This window comes from Hyla sarda, chromosome 3 (assembly GCF_029499605.1).
Source record: "Hyla sarda isolate aHylSar1 chromosome 3, aHylSar1.hap1, whole genome shotgun sequence".
NCBI classification, from domain to species: domain Eukaryota; kingdom Metazoa; phylum Chordata; class Amphibia; order Anura; family Hylidae; genus Hyla; species Hyla sarda.
The window spans coordinates 317,544,844-317,571,694 of record NC_079191.1 but is presented as its reverse complement, the minus strand read 5'-3'; the positions used below and the strand labels follow the sequence as shown (position 1 = coordinate 317,571,694).

The 26,851-nt window shown below is 44.4% G+C and overlaps 1 protein-coding gene across 4 annotated transcripts; it reads right to left on the bottom strand.

Annotated features, from left to right (window-relative positions):
* Positions 1 to 23,786, bottom strand: DPY30 (dpy-30 histone methyltransferase complex regulatory subunit). Of its 4 annotated transcripts, none has more exons than XM_056567145.1 (5): positions 23,732 to 23,786; positions 23,365 to 23,431; positions 23,241 to 23,288; positions 14,155 to 14,297; positions 1 to 295 (listed from the first exon to the last, which is right to left on the bottom strand). In XM_056567145.1, the coding sequence occupies exons 2-5, from the start codon at positions 23,401 to 23,403 to the stop codon at positions 223 to 225; spliced, it is 303 nt and encodes a 100-aa protein (XP_056423120.1). In that variant the 5' UTR covers positions 23,404 to 23,431; positions 23,732 to 23,786; the 3' UTR covers positions 1 to 222. The 4 variants fall into 4 exon arrangements, with proteins under 4 accessions (XP_056423120.1, XP_056423119.1, XP_056423123.1 ...); XM_056567144.1 differs by lacking the exon at positions 23,732 to 23,786 and adding an exon at positions 23,517 to 23,672; XM_056567148.1 differs by lacking the exon at positions 23,241 to 23,288 and having other exon boundaries at positions 23,732 to 23,751.
* Positions 23,787 to 26,851: the final 3,065 nt, after the last annotated feature.

Genomic DNA, 26,851 nt, shown 5'->3' with positions numbered 1-26,851 from the left:
TTGTCTACTTTAAAAAGCTTTTATTTCTCTAAAGGTCACTTATAACAAACGGGTCATAAGTTTGCAAGAGACATACAAGGTCAAGAGTTAAATAAAATGAGTCCGCTATGGGTCTCATTCAAAGTCGAATTCTTGATTGAATGTTCTCTACTTTGAATTCATGATGTTTTTAAAAAGAACTCTTTTTTGGTCACCTGTTCCATTCTTTTCCAGTATTGTCCATTAGCTTCGTTCTTCAAACTGAGTCTTATTTTTTAACAAGTAAGCTGCTAGGAATTCTATTGGATTTGGAGGCCTACAGAGGGAGGATCAAGGAAATAAGCTTTAGCCATTTTTTATATAGGATATATAGATGTGAATACAAGGGATTATGACACATGGTAGTATGTAGAAAGTTTCTTTTATTAGCCTGCTGTGTGTGATTGTACCGATGAAATTAAGAAAGAGGGTGTGTGAAGGTAACAAGGCAGAGGTGATGGGAAGTGTACTGGGAGGAATCTAGTGCAGGGAGAGCGCAGTACTGGATCATCACTGAGAATACAGCCTGGTCTTTAGGCATTTTGGGTATAGTAGCAGAAGAGGCAGGAAGAGGAAGTGAACCAGGTAAACGTACAGGGCATGACTGAACATGAGCTTAGCTGTAACATCGCAGGAGAAAAAAAAAAATCTGTCCTGCAAATCCCCTTTAGGGCTTGTTCACATGAGCAGATTTTATTGCGAGTGTTTCCCCCACCATTAGTTTGAATGGGGACGGGCTCTCCACGGTAGATTTTCTGCAGCCGAATTTCCGCCGCAAAACCCAGACCTCAATGCAGTCTGCAGCGGATTTTAAGCAACGGAAATTCCAGTGAGAAATGTGCCCTAGAGAGCCTGCGGCTATTCAAACTTGCAGCGGCAAACACACTGCTAACTCGCAAGGAAATCTGCCCGTTTGACACATTCAGGATCTGTTGCACATTTTCTGTAGCTGATTTTGCTACCTGTTTAAGTCAGTGGGTAACAAAATCAGCAGCAGATTCTGTACGCATGAACTTAACCCCTTTACTCCTTAGCCTGTTTTGACCTTAAACCCCCCCCCCCCCCCCGTTTTTTCCTCCTCACCTTTTAAAAATCATAACCCTTTCAATTTTGCACCTAAAAATCCAAATGGCGGCTTATTTTTTTGCATCACCAATTCTACTTTGCAGTGACATCAGTAATTTTACCCAAAAATCTATGGCGAAACAGAAAAAAAGAAAAAAAAAGTAAGTGTGAGACAAAATTGAAGAAAAAAAAAAAACACCATTTTGTAACTTTTGGGGGCTTCCGTTTCTACGCAGTACATTTTTCAGTAAAAATGTCACCTCATCTTTCTTCTGTAGGTCCATACGGTTAAAAGGATACCCAACTTATATAGGTTTGATTAGGTCGCACTTCTGTAAAAAATCATAACTACATGCAGGAAAAGTTATACGTTTAAAATGGTCACATTCTGACCCCTGTAACTTTTTTATTTTACTGCGTATGGGGCGGTATGAGGGCTCATTTTTTTGCGCTGTGATCATAAGTTTTTAGCGTTACCATTTTTTCATTGATCGGACATTTTGATCGCTTTTTATTCATTTTTCATGATATAAAAAAGTAACCAACATGTTTTTTTTGCACGTACGCCATTGACCGTGCAGTTTAATTAATTACATATTTTTATAGTTCGGATAGTTACGCACGCAGCGATACCATTTGTTTTTAATTAAATTTTTTTTTTTTATGGGCGAAGAGGGGTGATTTGGACTTATTAGGGAAAGGGTTAAATCACAAAATTATAAAAAAAAAAAAAATGTTTATTATTTTTTTTTACAGTGTTATAGCTCCCATAGGGGGCTATAACACTGCACACACTGATCTTTTACACTGATCACTGTAATGATCAGTGTTATCGGCGGTGGATTGCTCAAGCCTGCACCTCAGGCTTGGATCAATCAAATCGCCAAAGGGACGTGCCGGAGGAAGGTAAAAGGACCTCCGCTCGCGTCCTAGCTGACCGGGACACCGCATTTTCACTGCGGTGTTCCCGATCAGCCCCACTGAGCAGCCGGGAAGCTTTAGTTTTAGTCACGGCGTTCTACGGCGTTTAACGCCGCGTCTAAAGGGTCTATTAGCCCCGGCTTCAGATACATGCGGGGACCGACCCAATATGACACTGGGTCACAATGTGACCCCGCATTATATCGATGGAGCCGGCCAAGGACATAAATATACGTCCTTGGTCGTTAAGGGGTTAAAAGGGCACTCTGCCCCTAGACAACTTATCCCCTATCCGCTGATGGGGACCCCTGCAGCAGCCCAGTGCCAAGATTTCTCCGAGGCTGATGAAGGGGGCGGTGCAGGGGACGGGGCATCGTGACATCATGCCCCGCCCCCTTGTGAAGTAATGCCCCGCACAGCCCCCTCAATACAATTCTATGGGAGGGGGTGTGAGGGGGGGGGGGGCGGGGAAGAGGTTATCATGGCGGCCCCACCGCAATCAGACATCTTATCCCACTATCCTTTGGATAGTGGATAAGATGTCTAGAGGGCAGAGTACCCCTTTAATGACCAAGGCAAATTTTTAAAATCTGACTTGAGTCCCCTTATTTAGTAGTAACTTTCGAACGCTTTTACTTATGAAAGTGATTCGGAGAGTTTTATCATGACAGATTGTACTTAAAGGGTACCTCTCATCAAATAAACTTTTGATATATTTTATATTAATGATGTTGAATAACTTTCCAATAGCATGTTAATGAAAAATATGCTTCTTTCTATTGTATTTTTCCCGATCAGTCCTGTCAGCAAGCATTTCTGACTCATGCTGGAGTCCTAAACACTCAGAGCTGCCAGCCTGCTTTGTTCACAGCCAAACAGGCTGTGGACAAAGCAGGCTGGCAGCTCTGAGCGTTCTCCTTTGTGAACAAAGCAGACTGGCAGCTCGTAGTGTTTAGGACTCCAGCATGAGTCTGAAATGCTTGCTGCCAGGACTGGTAGGGAGACCCCTAGTGGTCATTTCTTCAAAGTGGAAAATTAAATAGAAAGAAGCATATTTTTTAATAACATGCAATTGTAAAGTTATTCTGCATACATTAATCTATAATATATATCAAAAGTTTTTTTGATGAGAGGTACCATTTAAGATTAGTGGTAAATTTTGATTTATATATATTAAGCAGTTTGTGAAAAACTCAAATTTTGCAGAAAAATGAAGTTAGCATTTTTTCTAGCTTTTACATTTTCTGCTTGTACGACAAATTGTCATACCGCAACAAATTTAGTAATTCACATCTTCTTTATGTTCCCATTCCCTTTTTTAGAATGTTAGTTTAGCAGCAATTTTCCAGATTTTTAAGAAAGTTTCTAAATCTGATTTTTCAGGGACCAGTTCAGTTCTGAAGTGGAATTGAGGGGCCTGCATGTTAGATACCCCCATAAATCACCCCCTTTTAAAAACTGCACCCCTTCAAGTAGTCAGAATGACCCGAAATCTGACGTATTTAGAAATATCCCATGTGTGGCCTTTGTGTGCTATGTGTCTCACACACAAGCCTCAGACAAAAGGCATGCTGTGTGGATTTTTAGGGCCTCCTTTTAGTTTAAGATATTTTGTTGGTATCATATAAAGTTGCAGAAGTCTTGGGGTGCAAAAATATGTTGACAAGTTATCAGTCTCACATGTACCAATGAAAGCGTCAGTTTATTTTACTTTTTATGAGGTGGTATGAATAAAAATCTATTCTGGGGTTGTTTATTAACTTTTTTAGGTCAAGTGGTATACAGTAAGGATCAAATGTTTGGGCACCCCAGGTAAAAGTTTGCATTAATGTGCATAAAGAAGCCAAGGAAAGATGGAAAAATCTCCAAAAGGCATCAAATTACAGATTAGACATTCTTATAATATGTCAACAAAAGTTAGATTTTATTTCCATCATTTACACTTTCAAAATAACAGAACACAAAAAAATGGCATCTGCAAAAGTTTGGGCACCCTACCGAATTTATAGCATGCACTGCCCCCTTTGCAAAGCTGAGACCTTCAAGTGTCATGGATTGTTCTCAACCATCATCTGGGAAGACCAGGTGATGACAATCTCAAAAGGTTTTAAATGCCCACACTCATCTGACCTTGCCCCAACAATCAGCACCATGGGTTCTTCTAAGCAGTTGTCTAGAAATCTGAAACTGAAAATAGTTGATGCTCACAAAGCTGGAGAGAGCTATAAGAAGATAGCAAAACGTTTTCAGATGTCAATATCCTCTGTTCGGAATGTAATTAAGAAATGGCAGTCATCAGGAACAGTGGAAGTTAAAGCAAGATCTCTATAATCTCTATACTTGTACAAATATGGTCTTCATGGAAGAGTCATCAGAAGAAAACCTCTTCTACATCCTCACCACAAAAAACAGCATTTGAACTTTGCAAATGAACATATAGACGACTACATTTTGTTGTTAATTTGTTTTCCCTTAGTCTCCAAAGCAGCACAAATGGGGTTTCCTGCCCCTTCGTGAGCCAATAAGACACAGGAATTTTTTAATGAAAAAAGCAGTAAGGCTTACAGGACAGTGAGTAAATTATAAAGTAGAGAAAGAAAAAATAAAAAGGGAGGGATGCTTGTGCTGCTGAGGAGACTAAGGGAAAACAAATTAACAACAAAATTTAGTCTTCCCTGTCGTCCCTCAGCAGCACAAATGAGGATTCAGCAAGTATAACCCCTAGGGAGGGCTCTCATGCCTTACAGAACTAAGTACAGATCTAGCAAACAATGTATCGCTAGAGAGGAATGATGTTACTCTATAATGTTTAAAGAAACGAAATAGGAGTGCTCCATGTTGCGGACTGGCAGATCTGCTCTAAGGGAACAGAACCTCGTTCTGCCCAAGAAGTAGAAACTGATCTAGTAGAGTGGGCCTTGGTAAACTGTGGAGCTGTTAACCTCTTGGAAGTGTAGCATAAGTGAATGCAATCACAAATCCATCGAGAAATCGATGGTTTAGAAGCCTTAGACCCCTTTTTTGACCCATGGAATAGAACAAGAAGGTTCTCTACTGTGCGAAAAGTCTTAGTTCTTTCAATATAGATCTTAAGGCATCTTACCAGATCTAGGGTTGTTAGGTTTTCGTGTGACGAATCAGGCTCCAGAGAAAACTGAGGAAGAGAAATCACTTGATTAATGTTTACAAAAGACGCAACTTTTGGTAGGAATGATGGAAGGAATCTCATAAGGACCTTCCCAGGCAAGAAGGTTGTGTATGGCTCGATAGCAGCCAGAGCCTGAAGTTCACTCACACGTTAAGCCGTAGTGACAGCTAATAATAGAGATATCTTTAGTGAGGAACCTCAGTTCCACTTCCTCAAGGGGGTCGAAGGGGTCGGTACACAATTATTGGAGAACCAGCGAAAGATCCCAGGGGGCCACTGGAGCAATAGTTCTAGGGCTTAAGCGGGTTATAGCCTTGATGAAAGATTTGACAACTGGATCCTGCGTGAATCGTTTGTGTAGAGAAGCTGATAAAGCTGCTAGCTGAACTTTGATGGAGTTTGGAGAAAGTCCTTTGTCAAAGCCGTCCTGGAGAAACTCTAGTATGGCTGGAATAGAAGGATTGTAGGATTAATATTCTTACCAAGGCACCACTTGTGGAAGATCCCCCTTATTCTGGCATAGGCTTTGTTAGTAGACTCACTCCTAGAGTGAGATAGTGTGCTCAGAATACGGTCCAAAAACCCTCTGGCTTTCAATAAGGACCTATCAACCTCCATGCTGTCAGATTGAAGGTTCTGAGGTTGTGGCAAAGCTGTGTACCTTGAGACAGTAGATCCTGCTGAGGGGAAGCTTCCAAAATATATATCTGGATGAGCTGGGAGAACCAGGATCTCTTGGGCCAAAAGGGAATGATCGCTATCACCGAGGCTTGATCCTGTCTGATCTTTATCAATACCCTGGAAGTTGGTGGGAAGATGTAAGCCAGGCTGAAGTTCCAGGGAATTGTCATTGCATCTGTCCAGCAGGGGTTGTCTGAAGGATATAGGGAGCAGAATTTCTTCACATGGCGTTTTCTTCTTGTTGTCATTAAGTCTATGTCTGGGAATCCCCATGGATCCACAATCTGGCGGAATACTTTCTGGTTGAGAGTCCATTCCCCTGGTACCGTAAGATCTCTGCTGAGGCGATCTGCTATTATATTCTCTATGCCCCTTATATGAACAGCTGACAACCTGGGAACACTGGCTTCTGCCCACCTGAAGATCTTCGCTACTTCTTGAAGTAGCACAGTGGATCTTGTTCCTCCCTGTTTGTTTAGAAAGTATACAGCCGCCATGTTGTCCGTTCTTACCTTGACCGCCTCTCCTTTGAGAAGGGGATAAAAATGCAGCAGGACATAATATAGTGCTCTTAATTCTTTGACATTGGATGATAGGGGGAGTTCTTCTGAACTCCACTTTCCGGCTACCTTTCTTCCCAGAAGAGGAGCTCCCCATCCTGATCCTGAGGCATCTGTTGTAAGAATCTAACACCTTGGTTCTAGGAGGGACATTCTGTCCTGAGGCGTTTCCCACCAACTGAGGGATTTGCGTACTGTAAGGGGGAGTCTGATGCAGGTATTCAGGGAGGAAATCTTCCTGTCCCAGCTCTTCACAATCTGGGACTGAAGAGGTCTCATGTGCCAGAGGGCCCAAGCTATTGCCTCTGCTGAGGAGGATAGGAGACCCAGGAATCTCATAAGAGTCCTCAGAGAAACACTGCGAGGAACTCGCAGGAACTGATAGCGCTTGGATATTCTGTCCTTCCTTTCGGGAGAGAGGGAGATCACGTCTAGACTGACTGTATTTCCCTCGAAAGGGCCGGTAAGGGACAGGAAGGTTTTTCCCCTTCCTGTTGGATAGTTCCTCCATAATCGTGTCCAGTTCTAGACCGAAGAGTTTGTCCGGATCCGCATTCCAGATCACATAGGCTATACTTGGACGAGGTGTCGCAAGGCCAGTGGTTTATCCAAAGCGCTCTACTGGTGGCACAGGATAGGGACATGTTACGTGCAGCCAGTTTAACCTGTTGGTTATTGGCATCACTGAAGTAATCCATGCCCAGGTTAATGTATTTAAAGGATTTTAGGATATCCTCTCTACTGACGCCTGAGTCTATGTCATCCTGGATCTTAGAGAGCCAAGATTTCATAGCTTTATTAACTTCAGAAAGCACACAAGCTACTGTAGTCCTGCTAGTGGCAGTGGTATAGGAACGTCTCAACGTCACCTCAGTCCTGCGATCCATAGGATCAGATAGGTTAGAGCCATCTTTGGATGGAATGATGGTCCTCTTTGATAGCTTCGCAATAGCGAAGTCCACCTTGGGAGGGGATATCCAAGACTTGCATTTTGCTTGATCTAGTGGAAAAAGTGCCTTGAAACGCCTATTCAACACAGGCGCTTTCTCTGGATTAATCCATTCATTCTTGATTAGATCCATAATAGAGAGTCATCTACAGAAAAGGTTCTAGCACCTTTGGAGGTTGAAGGGGTTTCCTCCTGACCTTCTGGCAGATTTTCCGTCTGCACGGCTCTAATAAATTTGGGAATTTTTTCAATGGGAAAACTTTCTTTGCCCTGGACTTCAATATCCTCCGAGGAGGAAGAATTTTCTTCATCCACTACTCTGAACTCCTCTTCAGAGTGGACTAAGGTGGGAGCTTCACCCCTTCTAGGAGTTTTGGCTGGAGGGGGGGGGGCTATGGCAAGCGAATCCTTCAGCTCCTTAATGGAGGACGCTACCAGGTCCTTCACCCAAACATACATGTCCTGCATGGATGGCTCCTGGTTTGGGGGTAACCGGGGGACGGCATGTACTGCAGGTAGAGAACTCAAATCCATCAGGGAGAGGGACCTTGCACACAGAACACTCAATGTGTTTCCTTTTATGAGTGGACTTTCCTCTAGAGTCCCTGTAATCACTAGAGCCCCCAGAATCCACTGAGAATGTCTAATGGAGAAAACACAAAAAAATTTAGCAAGAAGAAAAAAAAATGAGAAAGGAAGCAGAGGAAAGACACCATGAGGACCTACAGAACAATGATTCTCTAAGATCAAGAGATCAAAAAATGAATAAGTATAGGCTTTGTATGAAATAACACAAAAAATAGAAGAATATAGCCCCGTCCACGCTCGGGAACCGGAGGGACTTCCAGTGACGTCACCGGAAGAGACGTCGCGCACTCCACCGGGAAAATGGCGCAGCGCATCAGAGAAAATCTATACATACAGGTTAGTCTGGTCTAACCGACGAAAGAAGAGACTTCTAGAAAAAAAAAAAAAAAAAAGCGTAGTGAGCGGAACAGAGGCAACATGTCCGGCTCATAGGACAGGAAAAAACTCCCTGTCCTGTAGGCGGACGGACATTATATAAGCACTTTGTGTCTTACTACTTTTTCCCCCCCCCCCCCCCCATTAAAACATTCCTGTGTCCTATTGGCTCACGAAGGGGCAGGAAACCCAGTTTGTGCTGCTGAGGGACGACAGGGAAAAGCCTGATGCATTTTGGAAACAAGTTATGTGGACCGATTAGGTTAAAATTGAAGGTACGTTTGGAGAAGAAGGGGAACAGAATTTAATGAAAAGAACCTCTGTCCAACTGTTAAGCATGGGGGTGGAACAATCATGCTTTGGGGTTGTTTTGCAGCCAGTGGAACAGGGAACATCTCACGAGTAGAAGGAAAAATGGATTCAATAATAGTTCAGCAAATTTTGGATGCTAACTTGATGCCATTTGTGAAAAAGCTGAAGTTAAAGAGAGGATGGCTTCTACAAATGGATAATGATCCTAAACACACCTCGAACTCCACAGGGGATTACATCAAGAGGCATAAACTGAAGGTTTTGCCATGGCCTTCACAATCTCCTGACCCCAGCATAATTGAAAATCTATGGATAGACCTTAAAAGAGCAGTGCATGACAGACAGCCCAGAAATCTCAAAGAACTGGAAGACTTTTGTAAGGAAGAATGGGCAAAGATACCTCAAACAAGAATTGAAAGCCTCTTGGCTGACTACAAAAAGCGTTTACAAGCTGAGATACTTGCAAAAAGGGGGCAGTACAAGATATTAACTCTCTTGAAAGTGTAAATATGGAAATAAAATCTAACTTTTGTAGACATATTATAAAAATGTCTAATCTGTAATTTTTCCATCTTTCCTTGGCTTCTTTATGCACATTAATACAAATTTTTACCTGGGGTACCCAAACTTTTGATCCCCACTGTAAATGACATGTTAACTTTACTCTGCAGGTCGGTACAATTCTGGAGATACCAAATATAAATTTTTTATATTTTATTACATTTATACCATAAAAACTTTGTAAAAGAAGAAAAAGTAAGTTCATAAAAAAGATGCCGTATTCTGAGGTGCATAACTTAGTTTTTTCACCGATCCAATTGTGTGTTGTGTGAGGACTCTTTGTGGTACAACTTTATTTTATTTTTTTAAAGGACTATTTTTGGGTGTTTTTGGTGTATAATAATCTCCATACACCGGAAGCGGTGCTCCTCCCTAAGGAGAATACTTATCCCCTTTTCCTAGTCTGCAGGGCTCTAACCAGCCAAGCCAGAACACCCTGCTCTGTACTGACGAGGGACAAGCACCCTGAAAAAGCTGTATGCAGATGGGTCGTCTTCCCTTCTGGGGAAAATTCTGGCTTGGGATAAAATCCCAATCAGTTTGTGAGACTCCGTAATTAGAGCTAAAGCTGATTTTAGGGAATGCTACCTGTGAAGGTGGTGCGATTAGCTTTTTCAAATTTACACACTATTATATTATATATTAGGGATCGACCGATTATCAGTTTGGGCAATAATCACGAATTTGGACATTATCGGTATCGGCAATTACCTTGCCAATATGCCGATAATGCCCCGCCCCCCGGCCAGAGATGATCATCACAGCCGTTACCCCATTGCCTCCCCCTCCATCCTCTGCCCACATACTGCCGCCGCTGCCCCATTGCCTCCCCCCATCCTCTGCCCACATACCGCCGCATCGCCTCCACCCATCCCCAGTGTTACAATTACCTGTTCCCGGGGTCCGCGATCCTTCTGGCTCCTGGGCTGTTGCTGTGCACTGCACAATGACTAGTGACGTCACCAACGCGACGTCACCATCAGTGCACACAGCGACACCGCAGGACGCAGACAGCCTGAAGGATCGCGGACCCCAGAAACAGGTAATTATAACACCGGGGATGGGGGGAGGCGATGGGGTGGCGGCGGTATGTGGGCAGAGGGAGGCGATGGGGCAACTGTGGTGGTTAGACTCAGGACCCAAGGACAGGCAGGGGGAGAGAAGTGGGCGGCGGTATCTAGAACGACAAAAGCCGCAGCAGTTCACTGATTTAAAGCGCCTGCTTTAAATCATCGATCTGCAACAGCTTCTGCCCCGCAGTTATCTTCCGGAAAGGTGACAGATTATCGGTATCGGCCCATAAAAAAATAAAAATAAAAAATAAATCGATATCGGTCATTCCCTATTGTGTATACATAAACAAACACACACAGTGTCATGGCCGTAAATGTTGTCACCCTGAAAATTTAAGAAAATTAAGTATTTCTCACAGAAAAGGATTGCAGTAACACATGTTTTGCTATACACGTTTATTGCCTTTGTGTGTATTGGAACTAAACCAAAAAAGGGTGGGAAAAAAGCTAATTGGACATAATGTCACACCATAGTCCAAAAATGGTCTGGACAAAATTATTGGCATCCTTTCAAAATTATGGATAAATAAGATTGTTTCAAGCATGTGATTCTCCTTTAAACTCACCTGGGGCAAGTAACAGGTGTGGGTAATATAGAAAGCACACCTGAAAGCAGATATAATAGAGAGAAGTTCACTTAGTTTTTGCATTGTGTGTCACACTAAGCATGGACAACAGAAAGAGGAGAACTGTGAGGACTCAAGAACCAAATTGTGGAAAAATATCGAGAATCTCAAGGTTACAAGTCCATCTCAGATCTAGATTTGCCTTTGTCCACAGTGCGCAACATTATCAAGAAGTTTGCAACCCATGGCACTATAGCTAAACTCCCTGGGCGTGGACAGAAGAGAAAATGTATGAAAAGGTGTCAACGCAGGATAGTCCGGATGGTGGATAAGCAGCCCCAAACAAGTTCCAAAGATATTCAAGCTGTCCTGCAGGCTCAGGGAGAATCAGTGTCAGCGCGAATTATCCGTCGACATTTAAATCAAATAAAATGCTATAGCAGGAGAGCCAGGAGGACCCCACTGCAGACACAGACATAAATCACGACTACATTTTGCCAAAATGAACTTCAGTAAGCCAAAATCCTTCTGGAAAGACATCTTGTAAACCGATGAGACCAAGATCGAGCTTTTTGGTAAAGCACAGCATTCTACTGTTTACTGAAAACAGAATGAGGCCTACAAAGAAAAGAAAAAACAGTATCTACAGTGAAATATGGTGGAGGTTCAATGATGTTTTGCTGCCTCTGGCACTGGGTGCCTTGAATGTGTGCAAGGCATCATGAAATCTGAGGATTACCAATGGATTTTCGGTCGCACTGTACAGCCCAGCATCACAAAGCTGGGTTTGCATCCGAGATCTTGGGTCTTCCAGCAGGACAATGACCCCAAACATACGTCAAAAAGCACCCAGAAATGGATGGAAAAAAAAAAGCGTTGGAGAGTTCTGAAGTGGCCAGCAATGAGCAAGATCTAAATCGCATTGAACACCTCTGGAGAGATCTTAAAATTGCTGTTGGGAAAAGGCGTCCTTCCAATAAGGGAGACCTGGAGCAGTTTGTAAAGGAAGAGTGGTCCAACATTCCGGCTGAGAGGTGTAAGAAGCTTATTGATTGTTATACGAAGAGACAGATTTTAGTTGTTTCTTTCAAAGGGTGTACAACCAAATATTAAGTTAAGGGTGCCAATAATTTTGTCCAGACCATTTTTGGAGTTTGGTGTGACATTATGTCCAATTAGCCTAACCCAGCATGATACTGGAACCAAACAGAAGAACTCACTCAATATAGTAGCAGCAAGTTACATAGTAGCAGTGCCAGTGCACATAGTAATTATGAATAAAGTGGTAGAAAAACAGAAGTAAATACCCAGTGGTTACAACAGCGGTAAGTCGTGAGTCCTTAGTGCCCAACGTTTTGCTAGAGAGGCTGGCTTCTTCTGGGGCGTGGAAGAAGCCAGCCTCTCTGGCAAAACATCGGGCAGTAAGGACTCACAACTTATCGCTGTTGTAACTACTGGGTATTTACTTCTGTATAATACTATGTTTTTCTACCACTTTATGCATGACTACTATGTGGACTGGCTGGCTACTATGCAACTTGCTGCTACTATATTGAGTTCTTATCTTTGGTTCCAGCATCATGCTGGCTTAGTCTCTTGTTTCCTGGTATCAATAACACATGTTTGTTGTATTTTTTTAAAACATTTTAAAGTCGTTTTTCAATAAAGTTTATATTTTTGATATTCTCATAAAATGCTTTGTCTTGTTGCTTGATACCTTAGGTAAAGGCTGATCAACTTCTGTTGCCATGACAACAGAGGCTATTGTCAGGTGATCGGTGCTGATCTGAAACAGAGGGAGCTCTCCCCCTCTGTAACCATAATAGACGCTGCAGTCATAAGTGATATAGGGTTAACTCAGGATCAGAGCGCAGCCCCGATCCTGACAACCTCCGATTGCTTCACTGTCTGAAGCAAAAGGAGGAGAGGGGGGGGGAAGGAGGAGACCACCGCAAATATCACTTCTATTGGTCTGTCAGTACCGACTGACCCAATAGGAGCGATCGCAGGCCGGGGACCGCTGTGACTGGTTCCCGGCCACCTTCAGGGATGCTCTGCTGTGAAGCACAGCCAAGCTCAATAAACTGTCAAAGCGCCAGTTTATTCTCTTCATGTACTCTGCAAGTCAGCCTTAAAGGGGTACTCCGCCCCTAGACATCTTATCCCCTATCCAAAGGATAGGGATAAGATGTCAGATTGCCGTGGTCCCGCTGCTGGGGAGCCCTGGGATCCCCGCTGCGGCACCGCAACCTCATTACAGCACAGAGCAAGTTTGCTCTGCACGTAATGACTGGCAGTACAGGGGCCGGAGCATCGTTACGTCACGGCTCCACCCCTCGTGACGTCACGGCCCGCACCTTTCAATACAAGTCTATGGGAGGGGCGGTCGTCACGCCCCCTCCCATAGACTTGCATTAAGGGGAAGTGCCGTGATGTCATGAGGGGCGGAGCCATGACGTCACGCTGCTCCGTCCCCCGTATCGCCCGTCATTACGCACAGAGCGAACTCGCTCTGTGCTGTAATGAGAGCGGGGTGCCGCAGTGGGGATCCCAGGGCTCCCCAGCAGCGGGACCGCGGCGATCTGACATCTTATCCCCTATCCTTTGGATAGGGGATAAGATGTCTTGGGGCAGAGTACCCCTTTAATCGCCACGTACGTGTACCTGATTATGCGGGTAGAGGTTAACACCTAAAACATGATATTGAGAAAATCAAGGCAGAATCTGCACGGAATGTCTGCCTTGAATCAAACTCACGAATTCAGTGGGTTTTCTCCTACTCTGTGCGCACTGTGGAATTTTTGGACCAAAATTTCAAATGTGGATTTCAATTTTAGTAAAATTCCATTAAGTCCATAGGCCTTTAAATTTCTGCGCTAAATTTAGTGGAAAATATGCACATCAATTCTGGTTCATTTTAGTATGGAGAAATTTCCATGAGGTAGTGTGACCATTCCCTTATGGTTTAAGGATTCCTCAAAAGTAATAGGTTCTCTGAAGTTTTGGTAACTAAAAGAGTTACCAACCCTATACAAACTTGATATGTGGCAGGGACATGTCAAGAATTTTGATCACACATTAGAGACCCCCACTGACAGATATAGCTGGGTGAAGTCACCAACAATCAGCGCACTTGGCACTGACCTTAAAACATAGCCAGGACAAGTCCCAAAATGATCAACACTGATATGTCTCTGCAACATGTGAAAACTTGCATAGTATAGTTGAGAAAAAATGGATGAAAGGAAGAGGTATGGATGGATAAAAGGGAGGGGATGACATTATCATATTATAAGTTAAAAAAAAGCGCACTTTTTTTTATTTCAGTTTGTATTACCTTTCCTTTGCTAGCACAGAAAGGCCTTGTAGAAGTATTGGAACCACTGTCTGATCAAGATATGCACGTGTAGGCAGGGCCTGTAAATCCACTTTCTGCTTGGAACCTTTTTCTGTGCTTGCCTTCTCATTTTCTACTATTCTCTAAAAGAAAGCAGAATTCAAGCATTACATATTTTTCTACAAAACTGTTCCACAAAAAAACTGAAAAAAAAAAATTTAAGATGTATTGAATAGGTTAGTAACTACAGTGTTAAGACTGATCAATGTTCATAGCCATTAAAAACAAAGATTTAGATTATTTATTTATTTTTTAATAAAGTGCCGAACCCAGCCAACCACCACCCCTCTCTTAATCTAGAGAACAGAGTGCTACACACAGAGCTAGGATACACATTTACGACACCAGGCAACAAACTACTTGTTAGGCCTCATTCACATGGCAGGATTTAGGTTGTCCTTCGTAAGGCAAACACAGTAGTGGAATAAACACACAAAAGATATAATGCAAAAATTTGCATCTCATGCTTTGGCCTTACTCCTAGCATTGGCTAACAAATACTGATACGCCTAACTAAGGGTGCGTTCCCACACGGTGTATGCGCAGCGTATTTCACGTTGCGCAAAATTTACGGCAGCAGCGGGAAATACGCTGCGTATTCCTTGCTCACTATACACACCGGGCTTTCCTGCGGCAGCCCTATGTGTGCAGTGAGTTTTGGAGGCGGAGCCAGGCATCACAGTCACGCTGGCACACGGCCCCGCCTCTAAAACTCACTACACACATAAGGCTTTCCGGCGGCAGCCCTGTGTGTATAGTGAGCAAGGAATACGCAGCGTATTTCCCTCTGCTGCTGTAAATTTTGCGCAGTGTGAAATACGCTGCATATATGCCGTGTGGGAACGCACCCTAAAGAAGCATTTTGATAAAAACACCAGTTTTTTATTGTTAAGGTTATAAAAGCCAAGACTATGATCAGACTAATTCTAGTGTAAAGTAACATCTATCTACAGCACACACAAAAAAAAAAAAAATAAATAAAATAAAAAGCAGTGTAAAACACCTGTGTTTGAGACTGGCCTTATGTGTCTAGCCACAACCAGCATAGTCAGGGCAACCAATATGGTTGTACTGCAGGGACACTACTGGCAGGACAGGTGGCATCTTTAGCCCTTGGTCAGCCACAAACCTCAGTGTAATACAGCCTCAGCTCCTGGCACAAAACCAAAGTAATGATCTGAATTGACAACATCATAGATCCATATGATGCTGTCAGTTTAGGCCATTAGATTATGTAGATCAAGAATAATAACTATAAAATTACTTACCTGCAAAAAAGAAAATATGGAAGCATAAAAATAAGAAGCAAAGCATTTTCTTTAATAAATTACATCCTTAAATACAAATCCAACACAAACTCAAGTAAAGAAGGTTCTGTATGGTTACCAACATGAGTTGCAAGAGTTCATAATATTACTGTGGTGGTTTAACCCCTTAAGGACCAGGCCAATTTTATTATTGTAAGAATAGAAATTGGTGCAGCTCACAATTAAATACTGGCCGCGGTAAAGTAGGCAAATACACCTATACCCAGGTGTGTAAGAATATTGAGAAAAAGAAGGGAACTGCCTACACCTCAAGGACAGTAATTGTAATTAAAAAAAACTTAGTAATTGGCTGAGACCTTGCTTCAAATATTGATATTGTAAATTTTTCCTCCTTGTCTAAAAATCGTAACTCATATTTTCATCCACAGACTAGTATGAGGGCTTGTTTTTTGCGTGAGAAGTTGTCCTGCATAACGACATCACTCATTTTACCATAAAATGTATGGTGCAACCAAAAAAAATACTATTTGTGTGGGGTAATTAAGAAGAAAACCGCAATTTTGCAAATTTTGGAAGGTTTCGTTTTCATGCCGTACAATTTACGATAAAAAAGACATGTTCATTATTCTGTGGGTCAATACGATTAAAATGATACCCATGATTACACACTTCTATTGTTGCAAAAAAAAAAAAAAAACGTAAACTTTTTTTAACCAAATTAGTATGTTAACAATCCTATTTTGACAATCTATAACTAATTTTTCCTTATAAGCGGCAGTATGAAGGCTCATTTTTTGCTCCATGATCTGTACTTTTTATTGATACCACATTTGTGTATAAAATTTTTATTAATTTTTTTACCCTTTTTTGAATACAATGTTGTGCTTTTTTTCTATGTTCACCTTATGGGATCAATGAGGGACATTTATCAATGTTTGCTTATGTATTCTTTTTTTTAGTAATTTTTTCCTTACTTTTTTTTTGCTTATGTGCGACGTATTTATCAACTGCTTTCAGCCTGTAGATAATTTTCTTTCACGTAAGCAATTTTTCCTTTTTTACTAGGGTAGTAGCTTTTTCTGCTCCATGTTTGAGCTGGAGTAAATTTAGTCAATTTTTAACGCTGTTGCGACTTTTTTTTGCGCAGTTGCGACTGTCGCAGTTAATAAATACCTGACTACCCATAGTCCATTTTAAAATTATTACTACATAGTAAATTTTAGGAAAACTTGCTTTTCTCGCTTTCCAGTCAAAATGTCGCACGAAAAATCATGTAGTCGCAGTTGCGACAATTTTGCGACAATTATAGTAAAGAAAACCTGACTAAACCCGTTGATAAATGTCCATACATAACATTATATTTTAATAGTTCTTCCATTTACCCACGCAGCGATACAAATTTTTTAAAATTATTTTAATTTAATTTTTTACACTTTATGGGGTTAAAATGGGGGGGGGGGGGGAAATATAAAATAGGACATTTACATTTTTATTTGGGGAGCGGATTAAATTTTTTTTAAATAGTGCCCATAGCAATCCTTTGATCGCTAATACAGTTCAGTGCTATGCATAGGGCATAGCACTGATCAGTGTTATCGGTCATCTTCTGCTCTGGTCTGGTCTGTTGATCTCAGACGACAGCAGAAGACCCGTGGAAGGCGGCGGAGGCAGGTGGGGGGACCTCCGTGCACCGTTTTGGATGATCTGATCGCCGAAGATGCCGTGATCTGTATTGATCAAGGAATCTTAGGTGTTAATGGCAGACATCCGTGTGATCATCAGCCGGGACCAGCCACGTATGATCCGAGCATCGCTAAGTACCGCAGCACCAAGATGTAAAGCTACATCCTTGGTCGTTAAGGGATTAAAGGGAGGCAAGGGATTTAGAGAGAGTGCTCAACACGGAAGGCAGAACCCTGCACATTAACCCCTTAAGGACCAAGCCCATTTTGACCATAAGGACCAGGCCAATTTTATTTTTGCATTTTGTTTTTTTTCCTCTTTGCCTTCTAAAATCCATAACTCCATCCCCAGACCCATATGACGGCTTGATTTTTACGTGACCAATTGTACTTTGTAATCACAGTCATTTTATCATAAAATGTACGGCGAACCCCAAAAATAATTTTTTGAGAAGAAATTTAAATGAAAGCCACAATTTAGCAAATTTTGGAGGGTTTCATTTTCACACTGTACAGGTTATGGTAAAAATGACGGGGGAGATTTATCAAAACTGATCCAGAGGAAAAGTTGCTGAGTTGCCCATAGCAACCAATTAGATTGCTTCTTTAAAGGGGTTGTGCGCTGCCCTGCCTTTCGGAGCTCCGCTCGCAGCGTCCGGAAGTTCGTTACTCTGAACGCTGTGTGCGGGCATCCGTGTTTGCGGCTGCCCCCTCGTGACATCACGCCCGCCCCTCAACGAAAGTCTATGGAAAGTCAGCGGTCATGCCCCCTTCCCATAGACTTTGGTTGAGGGGGTGGGCGCGAACACGGAAGCCCGCACACAGCGTTCGGAGTAATGAACTTCCGGACGCTGCGAGCGGAGCTCCGAAAGGCAGGGCAGCGCATAACCCCTTTAATTCTTGAAAAAGGCCTCTAAAAATTTACTAAAATGATCTGATTGGTTGCTATGGGCAACTCAGCAACTTTTCCTCTGGACAGGTTTTAATAAATCTCCCGACATGTTTTCTTTATTCTGTCGGTCAATACGGTCAAACGGATACCCATCTTTACATACATTTCTATTGTACTGCTTTTAAAAAAAATATTTAAGTTTTTGTACAAAAATCTGTGTGTTTAAAATCGCCCTATTTTGACCACCTATAAACTTCCATTTTTCCGTATAAGCGGCAGTATGGGGCAAATTTTTTTGTGCTGTGATCTGTACTTTTTATCGATACCATATTTGCATATATGAAACTTTAAAAAAAATCACTTTAGTTTTTTTTATAAAATGTGACAAAAAAAAGCAGCCATTTTGGACTTTTTTTAAGTTTACGCCGTTCACCATACAGGATCATTAACATTATATTTTGATAGTTCACACATTTGCGCACGCGGTAATATGTTTTTTTACACGCTTTTTGGGGGTAAAATGGGAAAGAGGGACAATTTAAATTTTTATTGAGGGAGGGATTTTTCACGTTTCATTAACCTCTTCCCACTATAGTACGTATGCATACGTCCCAGCACCAGACATTCACGCTGGCACGTATGCATACGTCCTAGCGATCTCCTGCACTACCGTGGGCAGCGCAGGAGTTCGGCAGCAGAACCCGGCTGTCAATCACGGTCCCGGCAGCATTAACCTCGTAGATGCCGTGATCAATCCTGATCACGGCATCTATGGCGCTGACAGGGGGTGGCAGTTGGTTGCTATGGCAGCAAGAGGTCAGATTATGACCTCCTGTCAGCCTGCGAGATCCAGCCACAGGCTGGATTGCAAAGGTTGTACTGTGTGCAGTTGATCGGGTCATACTGTGCTGCAGTACAAATGTATTGCAGCATAGTATAACCTGTAAAAAAAAAAAAAATTCTTAAATAAAAAAAGTCTAAAGAATATATATATATATATATATATCTCTCTCTCTCTCTCTATCTATCTATCTATCTATAGGGACAACATCTGATTCCTGGAGCTTAGAGAAGCATGCTTCAGTTAAGAACAGGTTCTCTTCACAGGACAGCATCTTTAGGGTAGGGCCATACAGTGAATTAGTCCACCACCACTTAGATTTATAGGGATTGAAAGGTATCCAAACTGACTAAAGCCATGCTAGATTTTAAAGGGGTCATCCCAGCACACAAAGATAACATACCTTCACTCCAAAGCTCAATTTCTGGAGAGCAAACTATGACCTCTGCATGCTGGCCCTTTCATTCTAAGGATTGGTGCAGGTCTCAGTCAGACCCTTGCAGGATGTGATAATCTTAGGGTGCATTCACACCACATTTGGTGCATCAAGTGGGAGAATGTAAAAATTGCCTGCTGTTGTATCCCATTCAATCCAATGATCCGAACAGCCAAGTTGTGCATTTGATCACAAAGTGAAAAGTACAGTCAAGTTAGGTAATTTTCTGACTGTATCCGGCTTTTGACCCGAACTGAAAACCACAGCAGATCACAGATTTCATTCTGGCCAAAAGCCAGATATAGTCGAAAAAGTGTCCGGACTGCAGTGACTAGCTGGGGGCAACCTTGGTGTTCCCCTACTACCAAAGACAGTCATAGCTAGACATAGGTCCAGCAGAGATGTAAACCTACTAACCAGGTTAGATCCCACTATACACAGGCCTAGAGCAGGGGGTAACCCTACTACCCAGAACAGGCATACCCATACACAGGCCAAGAGCAGGGGGTAACCCTACTACGCAGAACAGGCATACCCATACACAGGCCTAGAGTAGGGGGTAATCCTACTACCCAGAACAAGCACACCTATACACAGGCCTAGAGTAGGGGGTAACCCTACTACCCAGAACAGGCATACCCATACACAGGCCTAGAACAGGGGGTAACCCTACTACCCAGAACAGGCATACCTATACACAGGCCTAGAGCAGTGGGTGACCCTACTAACCAGGTTAGACACCACTATACAAGGAGGTGACCCTACTAACCAGGTTAGACACCACAATAACACAGGTCTAGAGCAGGGGGTAACCCTACTAACCAGGTTAGACAGAGGTCTAGAGCAGGGGGGGGGGGTGACCCTACTAACCAGGTTAGACCTCATTATACACAGGTTTAGAGCAGGGCGTGACCATACTACCCAGGTTACACCCCACTATACACAGGTCTAGAACAGGGGGTAACCCTACTAACCAGGCTAGACACCACTATACCACAGGTCTAGAGCAGGGGGTAACCCTACTAACCAGGTTAAACACAGGTCTAGAGCAGGGGGTAACCCTACTAACCAGGTTAGACACCACTATACACAGGTCTAGAACAGGGTGTAACCCTACTAACCAGGTTAGACACCACAATAACACAGGTCTAGAGCAGGGGGTGACCCTACTAACCAGGTTAGACACCACAATAACACAGGTCTAGAGCAGGGGGTAACCCTACTAACAAGGTTAGACACAGGTCTAGAGCAGGGGGGGGGGGTGACCCTACTAACCAGGTTAGACCTCACTATACACAGGTCTAGAGCAGGGCATGACCATACTAACCAGGTTAGACCCCACTATACACAGGTCTAGAGCAGGGGGTGACCCTACTACCCAGGTTAGACACCACTATACACAGGTCTAGAGCAGGGGGTAACCCTACTAACCAGGTTAGACACCACTATACACAGGTCTAGAGCAGGGGGGTGGCCCTACTAACCAGGTTAGACACCACTATACACAGGTCTAGAGCAGGGGGTGACCCTACTAACCAGGTTAGACACCACTATACACAGGTCTAGAGCAGGAGGTGACCCTACTAACCAGGTAGACACCACTATACACAGGTCTAGAACAGGGGGTAACCCTACTAACCAGGTAGACACCACTATACACAGGTCTAGAACAGGGGGTAACCCTACTAACCAGGTTAGACACCACTATACACAGGTCTAGAGCAGGGGGTGACCCCTACTAACCAGGTTAGACCCCACTATACACAGGTCTAGAGCAGGGGGTGACCCTACTAACCAGGTTAGACCCCACTATACACAGGTCTAGAGCAGGGAGTAACCCTACTAACCAGGTTAGACCCCACTATACACAGGTCTAGAGCAGGGGGTGACCCTACTAACCAGGTTAGACCCCACTATACACAGGTCTAGAGCAGGGGGTGACCCTACTAACCAGGTTAGACCCCACTATACACAGGTCTAGAGCAGGGGGTGACCCTACTTACCATGTTAGACACCACTATACACAGGTCTAGAGCAGGGGGTGACCCTACTAACCAGGTTAGACCCCACTATACACAGGTCTAGAACAGGGGGTAACCCTACTAACCAGGTTAGACCCCACTATACACAGGTCTAGAGCAGGGGGTGACCCTACTAGCCAGGTTAGACCCCACTATACACAGGTCTAGAACAGGGGGTAACCCTACTAACCAGGTTAGACCCCACTATACACAGGTCTAGAGCAGGGGGTGACCCTACTAACCAGGTTAGACCCCACTATACACAGGTCTAGAACAGGGGGTAACCCTACTAACCAGGTTAGACCCCACTATACACAGGTCTAGAACAGGGGGTGACCCTACTAACCAGGTTAGACCCCACTATACACAGGTCTAGAACAGGGGGTGACCCTACTAACCAGGTTAGACCCCACTATACACAGGTCTAGAGCAGGGGGTGACCCTACTAACCAGGTTAGACCCCACTATACACAGGTCTAGAGCAGGGGGTGACCCTACTAACCAGGTTAGACCCCACTATACACAGGTCTAGAGCAGGGAGTAACCCTACTAACCAGGTTAGACCCCACTATACACAGGTCTAGAGCAGGGGGTGACCCTACTAACCAGGTTAGACCCCACTATACACAGGTCTAGAGCAGGGGGTGACCCTACTAACCAGGTTAGACCCCACTATACACAGGTCTAGAGCAGGGGGTGACCCTACTTACCATGTTAGACCCCACTATACACAGGTCTAGAGCAGGGGGTGACCCTACTAACCAGGTTAGACCCCACTATACACAGGTCTAGAACAGGGGGTGACCCTACTAACCAGGTTAGACCCCACTATACACAGGTCTAGAGCAGGGGGTGACCCTACTAACCAGGTTAGACCCCACTATACACAGGTCTAGAACAGGGGGTAACCCTACTAACCAGGTTAGACCCCACTATACACAGGTCTAGAGCAGGGGGTGACCCTACTAACCAGGTTAGACCCCACTATACACAGGTCTAGAACAGGGGGTAACCCTACTAACCAGGTTAGACCCCACTATACACAGGTCTAGAGCAGGGGGTGACCCTACTAACCAGGTTAGACCCCACTATACACAGGTCTAGAACAGGGGGTGACCCTACTAACCAGGTTAGACCCCACTATACACAGGTCTAGAGCAGGGGGTGACCCTACTAACCAGGTTAGACCCCACTATACACAGGTCTAGAACAGGGGGTAACCCTACTAACCAGGTTAGACCCCACTATACACAGGTCTAGAGCAGGGGGTGACCCTACTAACCAGGTTAGACCCCACTATACACAGGTCTAGAACAGGGGGTAACCCTACTAACCAGGTTAGACCCCACTATACACAGGTCTAGAGCAGGGGGTGACCCTACTAACCAGGTTAGACCCCACTATACACAGGTCTAGAACAGGGGGTAACCCTACTAACCAGGTTAGACCCCACTATACACAGGTCTAGAACAGGGGGTAACCCTACTTACCAGGTTAGACCCCACTATACACAGGTCTAGAACAGGGGGTAACCCTACTTACCAGGTTAGACCCCACTATACACAGGTCTAGAGCAGGGGGTAACCCTACTAACCAGGTTAGACCCCACTATACACAGGTCTAGAGCAGGGGGTAAACCTACTAACCAGGTTAGACCCCACTATACACAGGTCTAGAGCAGGGGGACACTTGTTCCCTAGTTACAGATCAGCATAAACCTGGAGATTCCCTACCACTAAAGACTACTATACACGGCTCTACATCTGGGGGACTAGACTCCTATTAGACATGATGGCTACTCCCCAGGTTCCCCCAGCAGTACCACACACAACAGGCCGAGGCGTTGCCGGGAGAGCGGCCACAAGGACAGCACTCAGCTCTGGTACCTCAACATTTTCTGTCAGACCAAATTCAGAATGTGGATTTTCCGCAACCTGTAAAATAAAAGAGCGGTCAGGACAGGTCAGGAAACACACGGGAGGTCAGGAGAGACACCGGCGCGGCACGTACCTGGCTCTGTCCGCTCTCCATGCTCTGCTCAGCATCCATCTTCAGGTCACGTCAGCTACGCGGGCACCTAAGGGACAGGACACGGTCACAAATACAATAAAGCGGTGGGCATAGGAAGAAGACAATAACACAAAACTGCCAAGTAGATATACCTGGTAACTATGGCTGCAGGGAGGGAACAGCGTGCACCGGAAACCGAGCAGCTGTATAGCAACCCCGCTAAACACTTCCCCGCTCCCGCCCTCTGCCAGGACCGCAACCATCCAGCTACCTGACTCAGCCCATAGATGTGGACGTCTCAGTGATGGGAAGTAACGAGAGCCGTGATTGGCTGGCGGCACAAGACCCCGCCTTTTTGTGTACGTACCGTGCTTGTTGCTGGCGCTTGATTGGTCTCTGGATATAGAGATGCTCTGTCAGATCATCGGACCCATCAGAAAGACGGTCATCACTTTATGTGACGCGAGATCAGCTGTTCACATCACTCGCAGACAGGAGCAATCGATGGCAGAGTCATTCTCCTCATCGTGCTTTCCTAAAAGTGCTGCTCTTGCCCATCTAGTGCTAAATGCACTTAGGGGCTGCAGTGTATAGGGTTTCGGGTTGGGGTATGTGGTTACCCTATATCAGTGGTCTCCAACCTGCGGACCTCCAGATGTTGCAAAACTACAAGGCTGTCCGGGCATGCTGGGAGTTATAGTTTTGCAACATCTAGAGCAGTGGTTCCCAAACTGTGGCCCTCCAGATGTTGCAAAACTACAATTCCCAGCATGCCTGGACAGCCAACGGCTGTCCAGGCATGCTGGGAGTTGTAGTTTTGCAACATCTGGAGGGCCACAGTTTGGGGACCACTGATCTAGAGGACCACAGTTTGAAGACCGCTGGTCTAGGCCAGTGGTCTCCAACCTTGGACCTCCAGATGTTGCAAAACTACAATTCCCAGCATGCCCGGACAGCCAACTGTTCGGTCCTCCGGTCCGATTTTCTTCCTTCGGGTACATTCCCACACGGCGTATTTGTTGTGTATTTGCTGCTGCGTATTTTATTTTCGCTGTTAAAGTCAATGGGTAGGAAAATACGCAGCACCAAATACGCAGCAAAACGCCGTGTGGGAACGTACCCTTCTTCTGTGTGCTCGCATCGTCACACTGCGGTCCTCCTATCACAGGTTGCAGCGATGTCCCGCCATGGCCGGTGATACGCTGACCGCAGTGTGACGATCCATGCACACAGAAGAAAGAAGAAGACTGGAGGACCGAACAGTTGTAGCGGCATAGATGGTGTTGGCCGGTTTTATCTAGTCTTATCTTGTTCTGGCCAGCGCCCAGTGATGCTTGAAAACTAGCCAAATGACCTTGGTAAATAATAAGGCTCTTGTTGAATAACAAGCTCTTTCTATGAAGGTGCGTTCACACGGAGTAAATCAAGAGTAATTCACCCCAAAAAATATACGGGCGGAAAAGAGAATTTTATTTTCGTACGAAATTCACAGGAAATTTGCACGCAATTTGCGCGGATTTGCGCGCGGAAATGGGGGAGAAAGAAGTGAAGGGTTTTTCAGCCATTTCCACTCAAATTGTGCCCAAATTGCGTGCGAATTCCACGTGAAAACGATGTCGGTCAGAATTTTTTTTTTACCATTGACTTCAATTGATTTCTGCTAGCGGATTCCGTTTGAAGAATGAACATGCTCATTCTTCAAGCGGAACGCAATTCAGCGGCGGAATTCTCCTAGCAGAATTTCCGCAGTGTGAACAGGACAGCGGAAAAAACATTAAAGTCAATGGGCAGAGGAGATGCAAATTAATTTGGAGCGGAGAATTTAAAGGGATAGTCCAGTGGTGAAAAACTTATCCCCTATCCTAAGGATAGGGGATAAGTTTGAGATCGCGGGGGGTCCGACCGCTGGGGCCCCCTGCGATCTCTCTGTACGGGGCCCCGGCTCTCGGCCCAGATAGCGGGTGTCGACCCCCGCACGAGGTGCCGGCCGACACGCCCCCTCAATACATCTCTATGGCAGAGCCGGAGATTGCCGAAGGCAGCGCTTCGGCTCTGCCATAGAGTTGTATTGAGGGGGCGTGTCGGCCGCCGCTTCGTGCGGAGGTCGACACGCCCCCTTCCCGCAGGCTGTCGGGGCTCCGTACAGGAGATCGCAGGGGGCCCCAGCTGTTGGACCCCCCGCGATCTGCAACTTATCCCCTATCCTTAGGATAGGGGATAAGTTGCTCACCACTGAGTCACCACTGGATATCTCCTTTAAGGGGAATTACTTGAGTAAATTCCTCTTGAATTACTCTGTGTGAACGCACCCTGATAAGGAAGAAAGTGTAAAAGGGACCCTGTGATTGGTAATAAAGTTATACACCATGAGCCACTGGGGTTCCTTATCCAATCAGCTCACACTCAGAATATTGCCATATAAAAGGGCTGTAATCTATTTTGGGGTATGATTTTCTTCTGCGGAGCTTTTTCTCTGCATGTAAGAGAACATCCACCTGTATCGATACATGTGCATTAAATCTGTCTGCTAATCAACACGGCTGGAGTTGACTGATCACAGGGAGAAATAGATCCTAACAAATGGTCCAGTCCTCCAAGTCGTCTGAAAGGTAAGGCTGGGTTCACACCACGTTTTTCAAATACGGTAACCGTACACGGTTTTCCACAAAAAAACGTATACGACCGCATCCAAAACCATATGCATATAGAATGCATTGTAAACCGTATTCTAAATGTTATGTACGGTTGCATCCGTTTTGCCTCGGATACGGTTTTGCCGATTTTTCAACCGTGGGCAAAAACGCTGTCGACCACGTTTTTGCCTCCGGTTGGAAAACGGTATGCGAACCGTATGCGGTTCTTTTAACATTGTTGTCTATGAGAACCGTACACAGAATTTCAGAATACGGTTGCACACGGTTTTTCTAATCCGTTTTTGGAGTTGACACATGCGCAGATTGGAATTTCAATAGAACAATAGTAACTTTATTAAATTGCTGGAAAACTAATTCCAACAAAATAGCAAAACCGTTGGCAAAAACCGTATACGTTTTAATTTGGAGTCATACGGTTGTATACGGTTGCATACGGTAGCAAAACCGTACGGGGAAAAACCGTATACGTTTTAATTTGGAGTCATACGGTTGTATACGGTTGCATACGGTTTTTGCCATACGTTTTTTAGCGGAAAACCGTATTCGGTAACCGTATTTGAAAAACGTGGTGTGAACCCAGCCTAAGACAGACTGTTTTTCTTTCTCCCATTCTTTCTCTTTGCTTGAGGTGATTTCACTGTTGCACACCAGCACTATTTTTGATCGTATAACAACTTGGGGACATAGTGGCCGAAGACAGGCTCTGTGTTGATACCAGATAGAGAGATCTGGATAACACGGGCCGAAGAGGCTTTCTTGGGGTGTAGCCTAATATAAATACGACACTACCTGCTGTCCGGAAGTACATGTATAAAAAAAAGGAAACAGAAGAA